The sequence below is a fragment of the Leuciscus leuciscus genome (assembly GCF_965113295.1).
Source record: "Leuciscus leuciscus genome assembly, chromosome: 15".
NCBI classification, from domain to species: Eukaryota; Metazoa; Chordata; class Actinopteri; order Cypriniformes; family Leuciscidae; genus Leuciscus; species Leuciscus leuciscus.
This window is the reverse complement of record NC_138739.1, coordinates 31,041,929-31,058,936: the sequence shown is the minus strand read 5'-3', so window position 1 is coordinate 31,058,936 and position 17,008 is coordinate 31,041,929. Positions and strand designations below refer to the sequence as shown.

General features: G+C 39.8%; 1 protein-coding gene across 2 annotated transcripts in view; it reads right to left on the bottom strand.

Annotated features, from left to right (window-relative positions):
• dennd1b (DENN/MADD domain containing 1B) overlaps positions 1–17,008 on the bottom strand; it is a 91,529-nt gene that overhangs the window by 31,458 nt on the left and 43,063 nt on the right. The window contains exons 7-13 of one of the 2 annotated variants that reach the window (XM_082139828.1): positions 15,599–15,679; positions 14,990–15,049; positions 13,064–13,117; positions 12,000–12,110; positions 7,087–7,187; positions 4,709–4,754; positions 3,087–3,188 (exon numbers count right to left, since the gene is read on the bottom strand). In XM_082139828.1, coding sequence (XP_081995954.1) covers positions 3,087–3,188; positions 4,709–4,754; positions 7,087–7,187; positions 12,000–12,110; positions 13,064–13,117; positions 14,990–15,049; positions 15,599–15,679 — 555 coding nt within the window. The remainder of the gene's footprint in view (positions 1–3,086; positions 3,189–4,708; positions 4,755–7,086; positions 7,188–11,999; positions 12,111–13,063; positions 13,118–14,989; positions 15,050–15,598; positions 15,680–17,008) is intronic. The other variant, XM_082139829.1, reaches the window with a different exon arrangement.

Sequence of the window (17,008 nt, the reverse complement as noted above, 5' to 3'; positions counted from 1 at the left end):
AATATACACGAGGTGGGTGTGCAAACTTGAATTTTTGCTGTTGATTGAGAACGTAAACGATCAAACGCAGGAAGTACAAATATAAGTTGTGTGGAAGAGACGAAAAGGGAGACAACCGGAATGACACGAGCAGCAAAGACAGAGAAACTGGAAAAGTAAACAATAGATCTGGCGTAACTTGAACAAAAGTAATAAAGTCAAAAGGAATATTTTATCAAAACAGTCTCAGGATTGATACAGCACCTGTGAGCAGAGAGAATCGCATCCAAATAAGATTGCAGCGCTGTTTGGTAGCACAATGGATTCATAATTTTCTATTTTTAGATCGTTTTAATGACTGCACAAGTAAACACCCCCCATACCCCGCTACCAAATCCAATTATAATTGAATAAAATAAAAAAAGCAACAGTTTCACAATGTTTAAGAAGGAAAACACCTTCATTTATTTGTGAGAGAGCAAACTCTCCTTTTAACATAATTTATTTTCTTTCTTTTTCCTTTTGCAGAATCTACAACCACCCATCATTAAAATCTCCTAAATATTTATAAATTCAGTTTTTGATGGAACTAGAAAAACTTCAGCGACAAACACCTTCTAAAACAAAGAAAATCTAGTTAGAAATAATAAAGTTAGCACGAAGAGTTACACTAAAAAGACATCAAAGTGATCTTTATTTTAATGTTTATATACATGGTGGATCAAAAAGTCAATACAGACGTTTTAATCTCATTTTCACACATTTTACAAAATAAAAAAGTTGCGCTAAATTTATTTTGAACCCTCGTGTGACACTTTCGAAAAGTGTGGTGATTAAAACTGCAACCCAAAAAACACAATCCGTGGACTTTCAACCCCGTCCCATCTGATGTTTCCAATAAAAAGGCATGTTTGAAATCATTCTCAAGCGTTCGCCACATCCTTTCTGAGCCGCTGCAATTATTATCTCTATTTGTAAAATCCGTTGGTTTGTGCAGAACGGAATCGCTACTGGCGTGGTAGCATTTCTAATAGTCAATAAATCTAAAATATTATGTGTGAAATTGGGAAAAACTGCCATTAAGTGACAGACAGCGGTGAGCACAGCATAGGGTCCCGTCTGAAAAAAGGGCCAAGTAATTCAGGACAACTGTCACCCCTGACCCGTCTGAGAGCGGCTCTAGTGGTCAGACTCTCCGAATAATAAAGCCCACATGGTAAAAAAAGCCTTCAAACACTTAATTAGATGATTCTCAAAAGGTTCGGCTTAAATCAATAAAAGACTTGTGAGGAAAGAAAAGAAAAAAAGAAACGCTCCAGGGTCAGTTATATTCTATTTTGCTTTATAGTTGTAAAATGCATTGATTTTTTTTAGAGGCCAGAAATGCTAAAATCTCTGAATAAATGTGTATTTAAATAATGAAAGTAAAAAAGTGAATCAAATTAATTGATTCAATTAAATTCCATCGATTGGCCCTTTTTAAACACCAAATTGCGAGGCACTTTCGCCATGTGACAGACTATTTAAGATGGAAGGGGGGGGAGGGGGGGGGGAATAAACCCAGAGCGTTTGCTCAATTTAAACGTATTCCTTGAGTTATGAATTTTAATATCCCCAAAGGTATGATAACCAGAGGAAGAGAAAAATGAATTTTTGCGGTGATAAATATATTATTGTAGGTGACATTTACATTCAGGTGGGGTAATTTAACATGATATGCAGAATACGTTCTATCATTAGTCAATGAAAAATTGCGTGAGAGGATCAAAGCAAACATGAAGCTGCCACTTAATTTATCACGCTACGAAGACAAAGAGGTTTTTTCTTTCCCCTCCGTCAGTTTCAAAAGACCCGACTCTTTTTTTATACGACGCTCTCGGTTTGCAATTTAATTTACAAATGGGATGCCAGTGCTGAGATGGCATAACAGAACAGGCTGGCTTTTTCTGCTTGGACAGACAGCAGCGGGATCCACCGAGTCATATAGGAGTGTTAAAACACCCCCCCCAGTGGGACAGAAAAAGAGAACGCGAGAGGAGAAAAAAACAAAACAAAACAAAAACACACGTTTCTTTATGTTCAAAAGGACAGATGACAGACGTGTTTCTGACCCTGACGCTGGATGCACTTCCCCTGTTGCACTGACCGTGCCACCTAAACATTAATTAAAGAGAGAAAGCGCTGGCATGTGGCAGAAAAGCAGGATCTAATAATTGGCCCCCTTCTTCCCTGCGCCTACAGAAAATCCAGGACTTCTAGCGAGATGTGCCACTGGGCAGAGAGAAAGGGGAAGAAAAAGAGAGAAAAAAAGAGAGATGAAGGCAGGAGTTTGAAATTCACAGAGATGGCTGGCGAATTGCGACGGACGTTTAACGTCACAGGGCAAGTTTGCAGAGAGTGGTTTTTGGGGATTCACGGCTGCGTCTGCTAATGATGAGGACAGAGGTGTGTTCCTCTGACCAGAAAGAGACTGTTTGTTTAAATGTGCAGGTGGACGAAAAAGAGAATGGGAGAAAATGGCAATCATATTTGTGTGTGTGTTTGTGAATTTGAAACAGTGTGATTAGAACAAAAGAAAACGGTAGAGAACGGAGAACGGTAATGTAAGTGTGTGTGTGTGTGTGTGTGTGTATAGGTGGGTTTACTTTTGTTACTTTAGGGACAACATTGTTCCCAGAACTTAGTAAAATTAGGGGAAACTTACCCTTTAGAGACATCCTCAAAAGTAAAAATAATTCTTAAAATAAATATATAAAATATTTATATTAAATGTTTATGTTTTTATAAGTAAGTTATATATAAAAGCTAGTTACTTATCTCTACTCTGGATATATATATAGAGATAGAGATAGAGACAGAGATAGAGATAGAGATAGAGATATAGATATAGATATACACACACCATTTGACAAAGCCTCCTTTTAGGGACATTAGGCTCCATTGAAACAAGGCTTCAAAAATAATATACAAATACAAATATTTTTTGGAAGCTTTGAGGTTAGACTGTAATAATTATAAACGTGTATATATATAAAAACAACAGAAGTCTAAGGTGAGTCCTCATTTAGATTTGTAGGTAAGCGTGTGTGTTGTTGTGGGACACTCACCACGTCACTGGGCAGCTTGTGCAGATCGTCTGTGGGGCTTTCCAGTGTGTTTGTGTCCACGTTCAGAATGACCACATCCTCCAGGGACCTGCCCTTTACTCTCTGGAAATGCAACACACTTTGTTACACACCGTCTTGACTATTCCCATTTCCTGTGACCGTTTTAATGACTTTATAATGTGATAAATAAACAGTAGTTTATTTTAAAAATGTGTATAAACTTTTTGCAACAAAATTGTGAATGATTAACATAAACTGTAAATGTAGTTTCACAGTATTAATTATAGAGAACATAACATATATTTTTCTTTTTTTCTTCAATGATATCAAAACCTCCACATAAAGACGGAAGCAGGAAAGATTTAAATAGATTAAATGAACAATGCAAACACTGGATTATCATAAATGAAACCACATGAAGCTTTTAAATTATGTTCTTTAAAAAAAAAAAACTACCTACAAAGACTCACAGAATCATTCTTGGTTGAGAGTCAAAATATTTAAATCAATATCAACACAATTTAAAAAGAAATCATTTAGTACAACTGGAACGTTGTTTGTGAATAAATGACACATTAAAAAGTTAAAGCAGTAGATCAAATGTTAAAAATACATTTTATATATACGTGTATGTATATATGAGGAGTTCAGATGCAAAAGCCTCTAAGTGCCATCTGAAATTTTCTTATAGAATGATCCTTTTTATCAAGCTCGTATATTTAAATTCAATAATTTCACTCAAATGGCAATGAAGATTACCTATTAATCGTCATTTAAGTGAAATTACTGAACTTAAATATACAAGCTTGATAAAAATGATCATTCTATAAGAAAATTTCAGATGGCATTTAGAGGCTTTTGCATCTGAACTCTTCATATGTATAAATATATTTGAAACATTTGCAACTATTTTCAACTAATAATATATAACACCTAATCAAATAATAAAACTATTCAGGCATGTTGAATGAAGCACCGTGTTGAGCGGCGTAATGCTTCCACACAATGGTAGTCACGGTAGTGGCGACAAATCCAATAATTATTCCTCCAGTGCAGGTGGGGGAAACAGCCAAGTGTGTAAAAAATTTCTGGTTTGTCATTTTTGACAGTCGCTGCTACGGCGGCCCATGTGCTGATTTGGTCTAATTACGTGCAGCCGGATTGGGGAGGGAGGGGGACTGTCAGCGGGCGAACGTGTGATAAACACCAGCACTGGCGCGACTGTCAGCGCTATCAGATCTGCGCATGAAGCTATAGGTCTACCTCCAACCAACATGCCATTTCTCAATAACCGAACGCACCATCTCTTTGTTTCTCCGCCGTTTCACCGGCTCTTTCATTTCTCTTGGGCGCCCCGGGAGATGAAAAGCAAAAAAACAATGTGTCAATTTTTGTAGGTTTCTCGGCGCTCGGTGATGATGCATCAAAGTAGATGGGCGTTATTAGCATCTCAGATGGTTGGAATCCAGAAGAGCGGTTGGTTTTAAATGACCCGGTGTGAAAAATAAAAAGCAAATAATGATGGTTTATGTAATATTGACTGGTGTGCTTCTGATCAAACTTCACGTGAAAACACTTTAAGGATGATGAACGGCTGCTGACGGAAGATTTATGTGACGTACCTCTAAAAGGCTGAGATGAACTCCGACCAGATATGGCATGGGCGCACTGGGAACAGAGACAAAACGCAGTCATTAGCAACATGAAAACAGCTTTATTGCATTTTAAAAATAGTCATAATTCAAGAAATGCATTGTTTTCTTTCCAACGCAATGCAGATACAACGTAAAAATATTAGAAAACGCAGCCGTACATATTACAGAACAAATACAACACCAGGCCAACAATTTCGAACGGAATAATAATAAACGAGGACCACCGTAAATTGACATATCTTTGACGCAGCATGCATCAGGAGCTAAACTTTAATGGCATCCTCGGCCGTTTCCCGGAACGAGTGCGTTTGAGCAGTGAAGGTGATTAGTGTAATTGGCGAGCGTCACTTTTGAGTCTCGGTGCAGAGCGGGGCAAGGCAGGGCCGTGTAATTAGATAGGTTTGGGTAGCCGCTACAGTGCTCGCTCAATCAGGTTATGTGGCTAATAAGCTGCAGTCTCCCTCACTGCATCTGTTAAGGCCATAGATTTAACTGACATGCAGGCATGCTGACACGCAGACACGCACGCACATGCACGGGGTGAGCCCTGTCACGTCATTGTTGTCCATGAGTGTAACTTTGTTATGACAGCCTAATTCCCATCATTTCTAATAGCGTTCATTATGAGCGATTGCACAGCCTTATAATATGATAATGCTCTTTTTTTGTATAATTAGATCGCTAAAATATGATAAATCTCCTCGGATGTCGGCCCTGGAGTGGAAAACGGTGCAACTCTTAAAGCTGCATTTATATCAATGTTGTATTATTCGACCACAAATAGTTTCTAGTGTCAAGCATGGCAGCACAAGTCTGTCAATTTAAGGGTATAGGGTGTTCTGGTAGCTATACAGCAGGGCTGTAAGTTAAGAGTGTGGTCACGGATTCAGCCCACAGTCGGCATACGGAAATCAGCCTGCCTCTCAACCCGTATATATGTTTCTGATGGGTAAAAAAAGAAAAAGAAAAGTAGATTGCATGCTGGACTTGGCGTGGTGGCATTAGTGCTAATAAATCATGTCCTTCATAAACCCTTTGAGATCCCAGATATGGTGAAAGATATTTATTAGGATGAGGGGTATTTCAGAAGGAAGTATTGCATGTTCAGAAACTCTATTTTACTGATGGAGTATATCGGCCAGGCCAATTAATTGCCTAAAGTTTGGACGAATTTGGAGACTGTACCTGCTTGGCCGATTATCAGAAATCTGACCTTTTCAAATTAAGTGAAATATTGTGTAAACGAAAATTATTAAAAAAAACTATTTTGTATACAGACAGACAGACAGACAGATAGATAGATAGTCACAGACAGACACAGACAGACAGACAGACTGATAGATAGTCTGATAGATAGATAGATAGATAGATAGATAGATAGATAGATAGATAGATAGATAGATAGATAGATAGATAGATAGATAGATAGATAGACAGACAGACAGGTAGATAGATACAGACAGACAGATAGTCACAGACAGACACAGATAGTCACAGACAGACACAGATAGTCACAGACAGACAGACAGACAGACAGACAGACACACAGATAGATAGTTAGATAGTCACAGACAGACAGACAAACAGATAGATAGTCACAGACAGACACACACACAGATATAGTCACAGAAAGACAGACAGACAGACACACAGATAGTCACAGACAGACAGATAGACAGACAGACAGACACACACACAGATAGTCAAAAACAGACAGTCACAGACAGACAGATAAATAGTCAGACAGACAGACACATAGATAGATAGTCACAGGCAGACAGACAGAAAGAGAGAAACAGACAGACAGACAGATAATAGACAGATAATCAGACAGACAGATTATAGACATAGACAGATTATTGACAGACAGATATATAGACAGCTAGACTGTAGACAGATATTTAATTAATCTGGACAGATATCTTTTTATTTATCTATCTATATGTCAATTTTTTTTGACAATTCAATACATATTGGCTATATCTGTCATTAGGCAGAAAGAAACAAAAATGTTCACAGACCTGACTGCCAAATGTTCCTGCTGCCTATTGCATGCTCATTATTAAATATTTTGGCTTAAGATGATAATGGTTTCGACATAGAATGCAGTAATATCAGCTTCCAATGCAATCCACAGAACTGCACACATTTTCCCCAATCAGTGCACAAAACTTGGATTCCATGGGTACTGTCAAGATTTGCTTATGACGTACAAGTCTAACTTCAATCGAAAAGGCCTAAAGCATAAAAATCATACAGCTCTAAAGCTCAAAAAGCGACAGCCCAAGCTTGAGTGAGATACAAATGAGACATTTGTGTGTTTAAGTGTGCAGATGAGCTCTTACCAGCAGTAATCCAGCAGGTGAGGAGGAAGTACAGGAATGAAGATGTGCTGCCAGTGCATAGGGTAGAGCATGGCGGTGGACCCTTGCACGCATGCAGTTAACTACGACAAAAAAAAGAAAAAGAAAAAAAGACGTGAGCTTCTTCATGTGACGGGCTCATCAATGAATACCCCATCACACTACAGGGGATTGCGTTTATTGCGGGCCAAGAGAGCAGGCTGTATAGTTATTCTTTTTATCTAAACATCACAAGCTGATTAAATGGGCTTTTTTTTGGTTTTCTGATGTTAACAGCACAGGTTCAAATCCAAATTCGGGGCATCAATCAAGGGACTAAAAATACACACAAGGTGTCAAATGTGTAGCGTCTCCAGGACCGATGCAAAATTAATGATGCTTTATTACTGTTATACACATGCACACAGTATCTGACTCTACAAGAAGCAAACACTTAATTATATCGCTGGTGTGGATGTTTAATGAGTGAACACCCAAGTGACCCCTCACCACACCCTGATTCCCCCTCATGGCTACCTAGCAGTTGTAATGACCTGTGTGGCACACGCGCACACGCCAGAGCTTCCTCATCTTCCAGATTAAAATAACATGATTAAATATGGAAAAAGAACAGAGGTCTGAAGGCTCCTCTGGGACTTCATTAGGGCAAATTGCCAAAGAATGAAACATGAGTTAGCCAAGAGAGACTGTGAGCTGTTGGAATACCACGGGGAGTAGGGGCTGGAAGAAGGGGTCTTGACAATTGGAGCTTCCAGTAATGTGTGTGAACCATGGCTCCGAAGTATCAAGAGACCCCCCTGCTCACTGACACACAATATCACAATTGACCACTGAAACCAACCAAGCTTGGCGGTGGCACAACAGCTCGCTTCAAAAAGATCAGTTTAAATCCGGAATCCCGTCTGTATTCAACTGTGCGCGAGGTGTAAGGCTGGTTGCGTGTTGTTGTTGTTGTGCATTGAATTCTGTGACATTGTGTTCGAACGCAACCGCTCCAGATAAGACGTGACCTATCGAGTCAAGAAATAGTCCAGCTTTAATTAACAGTAATTTAGTGCCATGCATTATAACATATGCAAATTTGTTGTGCAGTACTCTGAAAAGAACGAAAAGGCTTTAGTTGTGACAGATCTAATTTTGTTCAGGCAATTTAGAAGAAAGCAATGAATATTTATGGCATTTCTCACCAATTGAAGTTTGGTTGATATCAAAGCTTTGAGACCCGCTCTGTTCGAGATCCTATTTCTCAAGGTCCAATAAATGAATCATGCTGAGAGGTCATTGCACTGCAAAGAAACACTTTTCTTTGACTGCGAACAGACTGCCATCTAGTTTCTTAGAGGGGAACCCTTCCGTACCATGCAGAGATGGGTAAGAAAGCCTAATGGCGTATTCCAATTAATTCAACAATGTCCACAGACAAGCCCAATTGGCTTGATTTATTCTCGACTTGAAAGTAAAGCCGTGCCGTCTTCTTTCAAAGACGAGGGCACAAAAAGGAGGTGGCAAAACCTAGATAAACATTAAAAGGTGGAATTCAAAAACAAATTAACTCTTGATATTTTTCCCACAAAAGTTGTTTTGCTCACAACCGAGGGATTCATCATAAAGCACTCATGATCCTGCAAGAAAGTCAGTCGTGACCTCCTTTCTGTGACAATTAAAGAGAAAGTTCAGAATAACTGTATCGATGCCATTGAATCTCCAGTTGTACCCACAATGCACTGCTGGAGTGCTGCACCTAATAAAATATTTGGCGGTCTTATGAATAATTAATAAATAAAGAAATGCCAAATAAAAAGAAAGCCAAATGGCCACAAAAGGCAAGGTATGCTTGATATTCCTTTGAATGAAAAAGTCATCCGCAAGAACAAATGCTGGATTACGGTTTGTTTGGATGCGGGGCTGCATCCTGCCGAGACCTGTGAGCTACCGCTGCCGTTAGCGATAATGAGCGTGCTGGGGACGTGTTAAGTGGGGGTCTTCTCTATGGAGACCAACCATAGAGCAGATTATACAAAGGGATCTGGCTTTGGAAATACAATAGACCCCCAAAAACCAATGATGCCATTATAAAGATTTCCAAAGTACACATGACACTGTCCTTTTATGAAGAAAGGTTTTAACATGAAAATGAACAAATATGCAACATCAGTTTTATCTAAAATATATGCCAAAAATAAATGAAATGATCACGCAATTTACTAGTGATAGGCTTATATTTCAAGCTGATCATCGCTTGGTCAAAACTGAAATGTTATCTCCCCATGTCAGATCCAAACTCTATTGTATATGTGACCCTATCCTTTGATATTACATAAAAAATCATGACACTCAAGGATGCACTGATTCGTTAACAAATTCAGTAATTACCCTGTTTGTTAAAAAGATGACGAGGCAAAAGATGAAAGACTAACCATATAACAATTTATACTGATAAGTAGCGTGCTAGAAGACCTAGAAATAGATCTGCACCTTTCAGGAAAGGAAATAGAAGGATTTTGCTCAGCGAACTCTGGATTTGCCCAATCAGGTGACAGTCATATAACTCTCACTTCACAATCAAACCACATTCACACTCATCTCTAGGAGTACATTTGTACCATTTTGCCTTGCTGAGATATATTCCACAGATGAAGTATAAAGATATGCTTTGTAACACCTTTCCAGTGAACCCTGTCTATGTAAACAAGTTGACGAACATATTCCCTACATCTAGGGAGAAGATGGGATTCAAAAATATCCATGGCAACTTCTCCAAGAATAGACAAAGACCAAAAAAAAACAAAAAAAAGGTCCCGTTCTTTGATAAGCACAACAAAGCTCACAGTGGAATCTGTGATTGGGGCAGACTGGAGACTAGAGGTGCGATTCCCCCTGACAAGGGTGACAGCGCCGCAGTCTGCGCTGACTTCTGCTACCTGCGAGACTTCTCTCCCCTGGCCCTCTCCTTGTTTCCCAATTACCAAGCCTCGCTCTCCCCTCCTGTTGACAAACGCACGGCTCCAAGCGGGGCGCCGACACAGGTGTATCGCTAACAAGGCGGTGGCATTAAAAAAAGAAAAGGTAGAGGTAGGGCGCAGGGCGCCAAACACCACTAATCCACCTCCCACTGCAACACAATATCACAAAGAAGAGAACAGGAAGTGCCGGAGGAAGATAAAATGTCTATTAAAGGTGTGGTAAGAGAGATGCTTGAAGAAGGAATGAAAATAAGACGGCATTGCTGAGTAGAGAGTAAAAAAGCGGAGAGTGTGAGGCCGAAAGGAACCTCAGTGGCTAGCACCACAGGCCAAGACAGGATCGGGTCTTGTTAGCATACCACTGACAGCATGATGAGAAGGCGGCTGTCAAGACTCGGGGCCGGCCGAGGGGGTCTCGCAGATGAAACGCGCCAGGGCCTCCCAGTTGACTAGTTAGAGGGATCCTGATGCAGCACAATTATACTGGCATATGACAAGACTGCATGGGCGGCTGCCTCCCGGAGCCTGCGACATGGTTTTAAAACAGTGGTACTCCTTACCTCTGGTCACAAAACAGCAATAAGTCAACTGATGCATTGTTGTTAGATCATGATTTATTCCTTTGCTTTCCAATACAGGCAAGTGTGCGGCCATGTTCTGCTAGACTGACACAGCAGGTTCACTGGGGGCCCGAACACTCAGGGTCCGCTGGCAGCATGCATAATGGATTCCCTCTCTTCCTCTTTCCTTCTCTTTCTTTATCCCGTTGGCTGGCTAGAGAAACGGTAGCGGTAGGCTGACCACACCCTGGACACTGCCATATGCCCTCTCAGAACATTTCAGAAATTGGCCATATGTCTGCATTTGCGTCTATGAAATTTTGGCAAAATTGGCTGTGTGTGTCTTCCTATAGTTGCTTGGAACTCCCAAAGCTCTAGAGAAGAAGACGGATGGTTTCCGGATTTGAGATGATGAAAGTCTTCGCTGAGGTGGAACCTTAATATCACTAGTCTTCGTAGTAACTTTTTTGGCATATTAGTTTCATAAACTCAAGGTCGCTCATGCTCCCATTCTGCAAAACAGTAAATCTTGTTATGAGATAGTAAAAAAAAAAAAAATATTTTCCCAAGAGACTAATGATTTGCACATTCTAACCCCTCGTGTCAGTGAGCACACGGAATGAAGGCGGCAGCCCGGAGGAGTGAAATACTCTGTGGATAGGGTCATTCCGACAGCCTCCTCCGGAGCCAGAGAGGGTCCAAGGGGAGGCCCTTGTTTCCGGCACTGTCGGCGAGCGCACCGCAGATGCTCTAGGGGGGAATCGGAGCGAGATAGGGAGCGAATGACATCACTCGCCGCTTCTCCAACTGTCGTGAAAGTTTGGACCATCGTCCGCCCCCATGCGATAAGCGCCCACTCCCTTTTTCAGGCAAGAAGAGCCAGAAAGAAAATATGTGAAAGAGTCAAGGATCCAATAAGTGATAATTTAAAGCTAAAAGACTTGACTGAGCATAAGCCCAGAGAAATACCCAAAATGGCAAAACAGTGAGAGCTGAATCAGTGTGCAATATTTTTTTTTTTTACGTTTTATCTAAAGTTCAATTAAGGAGAAACAGGTCATCTACATAACTCTTTTATTATGATGTGCATGAGGTAGTTGACGATGCCCAGCCCAAGATAATACATAATACAGTCTATGATTCTGCATCTTCCACCTTGAGAAAGGTTTCAAGTCTTGTGGGGGGTGGGGGAAAAACATACAACAAATGATTCCATCGCACATCATGTTAATTGGAAACATATACGATAAAACATTTCTTTACATGCAATTGTTCCCAAAATACCTAATTGTATAAAAAACACATATATAATATTTAAGAAGTAAGAAGAAAGCTGTCTGATGTGTAAATGAGAACAACAGCAGAAACTCACAGTGCTAAGCTTGCTTGAGGTAATGATGATGCGTCGCTCATGCAGCATGCTGGCGTAGAGGTGCAACATGTTGTTCACATCCACTGCTACAAAGTACTCAGTTAAATTTCTCTAGGAGGAGAAAAATTATGTCGATTAAGATTGGACACCACATCACACCTAAAAATGTATGAATGTAATTGCATTAGATATTTTTAGGCCTGGTTTCAGACAGGGGCTTAGTTTAAAGGGTTAGTTCACCCAAAAATGAAAATTCTGTCAGTAATTACTCACCCTCATGTTGTTCCAAACCCGTAAGACTTTCGTTCATCTTCGGAACACAATTTAAGATATTTTTGAGCTGTCTCACTCCTTCATAAACTTCTATGTTATTGAAACTTGCCAGCCCAGAAAGTTAGTAAAGACATAGTTAAAATAGTCCAAGTGACTACAGTGGCTCAACCATAAGTTTATCAAGCGACGAGAATACGTTTTTGCGCAAAACCCCCCAAAAATAACGACTTTATTCAACTATTCATTTTCTTCTGTGTGGGCCTCTGAGTGAGTTGACATAGTGTAACAGCGCAGCGCTTCTGGGTTGTACATCAGAACGTAGGCTCACTATTGGCCGACGCTGGTCATGTGTGTGATGCACCTGAAAGACTTACGAAAGTCTTACGGGGTTGGAACAACATGAGGGTGAGTAATTACTGACAGAATTTTCATTTTTGGGTGAACTATCCCTTTAAGGATTAGGCCTTAGTTCAATAAGAACATTTAAGTAGCTTTTATAAATGTGCTTTGGGGAAAAAAAACATTACTGACATATTTTAAAAACAGCTTAAACATTAATTTTAGTCTGGGACTAGGCTTAAGCCTTGTCTGTTAAACCAGGGGTTTATGTAATTTTTTTTGCTTTGTTTCATTTCATTTCATGTTTTGGTTCGTTTTATTTTTTGCTTCATGCTTTGCTTCATGTTTCGTTTTTCTCATAGTCACTTGATTTAATATGAAGTGCAATGACATTCATACTGTGGCTTTATTTTTGGGGCCTCTGTATTGTTGACTGGGTTAAACATACTCACACTTTCAGGTATGGTGGGGAGTCCATTAATGTCAGGAGCAATGAAGTATGAATGCTGCAGAAAACAGACAAGAAAAGATGAAGAAAAGGTCACCAATTTGGAACCATCCAGTATTTAGTGTTTATAGACACTTTAACTTACTGTCTGTTCCACAACCAATAAATAAACCACGATTGGCCTGAACTGTGTCTAAGCTTGTTAACATCATACATACAGACAACAGATACGGATACATGAAGTCAACAAACGCCGATCCCCTGTGGACACTACCGGAGGAGGCTCCCCGCATCGGAGAGAATGTCTTTATTAAGGTACAAAAGCCAACTGCTCTGTTCTGACAGTATCAGAGGGGTCTGCCAGGCGTACGTTTGAACAGGCGAGCAAGTTTAATGTCTGGATCAAAGAGGCTCCGAAGCAAAGATCCCACGCTGCCTGCTAACTTTGGCACTTTTTGTTTGCATGTGTGGCGCGCTCCGCTCTTTCCCAATGCTGGGCCGCGATTCGTCATGCATAAAGAGTACCCATCTGTTGCTCAACACATAGGTTCAACTTTTGCTGCCTTCGCGTATGTTCCACAAACAAATGCAAGTGCAACTAGCATCCTCTAATACTCAAAAGATGTCAAATATTTATCTTGGACGCTGTGATCACATGACTCGAGCAAGTGCTGTGCAATGTCAAAACAATTTATCTGGGCTCTATGTGTGTGTCCAGAGTACTTTTGCGATAATCGTACGAATGTAAACAGTTTGAAGATATCAATAAAGCAGAGTGACCAAGTTCTCCTCTTCATGTGCTGACATGTGTTTATTTTCCCATACCGAGCAGCTGACTGCCCTCCATGTCGTGGACTACAGTTCCAGCTGGCGGTGGCCAACACTTTGCAGCCGTGTTTATAAAAATCACACATTATCAGAGCGCTTGTTATCACCACGCTCTGCCTGCTGCTCCCTGTAGTGTGATCAGAATCCCAGACCCTGCACCCAACACCACTCCTCAGCACACACACACACACACACGTCTGATTGAAACATTACTCCCCAACACAGTGCTGATTCAAACCTCTCCCATCACCAAGACCCTCTTTCCCAAATTCCCAAATTTTTCATTCTGCTAATCATTTTAACTTCAGAGATGTTAAAGCAGAACATAACGGTGATTAGTGAACCCACCACCGACTGGAAGACGGTACGGGCAACTCCAAGAAACCCCTTCGGATGACCTGATGGGCTTTTAGATTGCAGGCTAAGGTCAAATTCTTGATAACTGATGCTGAGTAATAGCAAGCTTAATATCTAGTGATGTCAACTTATTGTATTTAATATAATGTGATAAATAAATGTTTTTTTGGGACATATATGTACACACGCACATTGAATATTTTGCTCTGAGGTGTCTTAATAAAGCTTCAAAATACATATTTATTATACATATACAACATTCTAGGAATACAGTCAGAACATGATTTCAAAGTGTTATAGCTTGAAAAAAATATCACAGCATGATGTTTAAACACAATACTGTTGAGCAGATATTCAAGGGTGTTTTTTTTTTAATGTAGGCTAATGGGCAGAGCATCAATGAGATTTCTTGAGCATAACTGCCTTTTGCTTTAAAAAAAAAAAAAAAAAAAAAAAAAAAAAAAAAATGTTTGATATTTGAAAAGAGAATTCAGCAGCATGGAAGAGCATGAATCATTTAGCAAGTTTGATTGTTTTCCAGACAAGAAAAAAAAGAACTGACAAGACCCAGGATGGGTTTTTGCCATATTTTATAAAAAGAATAGAGATGGATTATTTGGCAAAATTGGAAAGCTGTCTCCCATGCGATTAGGCCAACGGCTCCAAATTTCAGAACTGCCCCATTCTCTCTCTCTCTCTCTCTTTTCATCCCTTTCCCTTCAGCACACTCTCTCCCCCCACTCACCGACTGTCTGCTTCCTGGATCTTGCACTATTTGCCCATAGGCAAAATGTAAGTGGTTGCTCTTGCAAAAATGAAGGAAAGAATATACTCGGATTAGATGGAGAGATCAAACATATAGACATACATATAGACAGACAGAGACTGGGGAAAAAAAACTGACATAGACGGCAAAATATTGACATATAGAAATTGGATGGATGGACGGATCGGCAAAATATTGACATATAGAAATTGGATGGATGGACGGATGGACAGATAGATAGATATAGACAGATAGACAGACAGACAGACAGACAGACAGACAGACAGACAGACAGATAGATAGATAGATAGATAGATAGATAGATAGATAGATAGATAGATAGATAGATAGATAGATAGATAGATAGATAGATAGATAGATAGATAGATAGATAGATAGATAGATAGATAGATAGATAATTGACTGGCAGCTATTTAAGACAGTGTTAACCAATGGTTGCTGCTGGATTTGATGATTTGCAAAAGTGTTCATCAGGTTTAATGCTGTCCAGCCGTCTCTTATCAGAGCAAAAGGCCGGCGGTCCCACTTCTGTTTCTAAACAAACCGTTATTCCTCCCCAGTACCTACCACACTCAGATTTACTGGCGTATTCGGCTTTGGCACAGGGTGGTTGTGCAGCGTTTCCAACATGTTGTTCAAGTCATCTTCCTGTGAGGACAAAAAAAAAAGAAAAGAGGCTAATATGAAAAACAAACAAACAAGAAAAATGCACAACTAAATGAGAACCAAAAAAAAAACAAAAAAAACATGCAAACTGCAAAGAGATTCTATGATTTAAGTATTCCTACAGCAGTCTACGGAAGAGAAATATATCTGACTGACACACATTTAACGAGCGATCCTGAGGTTAAGAGACGGTAAGCTAGGCTGCGGCAGACGCTTATTATTCTGGGGATGATTTATGGCAAACATTGGCTGTTCGTAATTAACCAAAGGTCCTTGCTCAGAGCGGGCGGCTTTAAGAAGCCATTGGAGAAAAGCTTTGCCACAAAACAGGCCTCAGGATTACAACGCTGAGCTTTTACGAGCTTTTATGACAAGAGTGCAATTTACCCTCTCAAACTTGCTGTAGAATAGCGATGCTGCTGCTGTTAAAACAAAGTCTGACATCGAATAGTTAGGCACATATTTAGATATGCCCTTTCCTTGTAAGCAAGTTCCCAGATTAGCTATGTGGCCAGAGCTTGCAGCGTATATGGCCGTGTGTATGTACATATGTGTGTGCGGGGGTGTGTGAGCTGCTGTCACGAGAGCCTGGATGCTCACACGCATGGTCAGTAACACAGCCTGAGGAAACACTTCATTTACCCTCGCCATAAACCTTCATTGCTCTTGTCCTTCCTCGTCAGTCAACGCTGCCTCACGCGGAACGGAGCGCCAAAAGTCAACCCGATCATGCTTGCTTGCTCAAAGAATTCATTTACGCGTCCTAGAGTTTAGCTTTTGTTGGACAGTTAAAATGAGTAAAATGTCGAAAAAAGACTGCCAAACACGGGCAAAATAATCTGATTATTGTTAAAAAATATAATCAACAAAAGATAATCAGTCACATTCAATGCAAATGCAATTTGTAAAACCACTGTGCACAACAAATTTATATAAACGGTTCATAAATTCATTTGTGTATACATTTCTGCATTGAATTAAATGCAACAATTTACTTTACTTTAATTACTCTTTATTGTGCCCACGTTTCATAAAGAAGACCCATTACAGAAACCGTTGCATTTAATGCACATTTTGGTATAAACCGTTTGTAAAACTGTTCTTATGTTAACTGTAGCATTGTAAAAACAATTTTAATTAAAAATTTATGAGTAACTATCATGAAAACATTATTAAATAAAGTGCTGCATTTACTGCACATTTCTGTGCAAATAATTAGTAGAAACGTTCTTGTATAAATTGTCGCATTTAATGCATATTTCCGTCTAAATTGTACATTAAAACAATTTCATTTAAAATATGTGTGTAAAT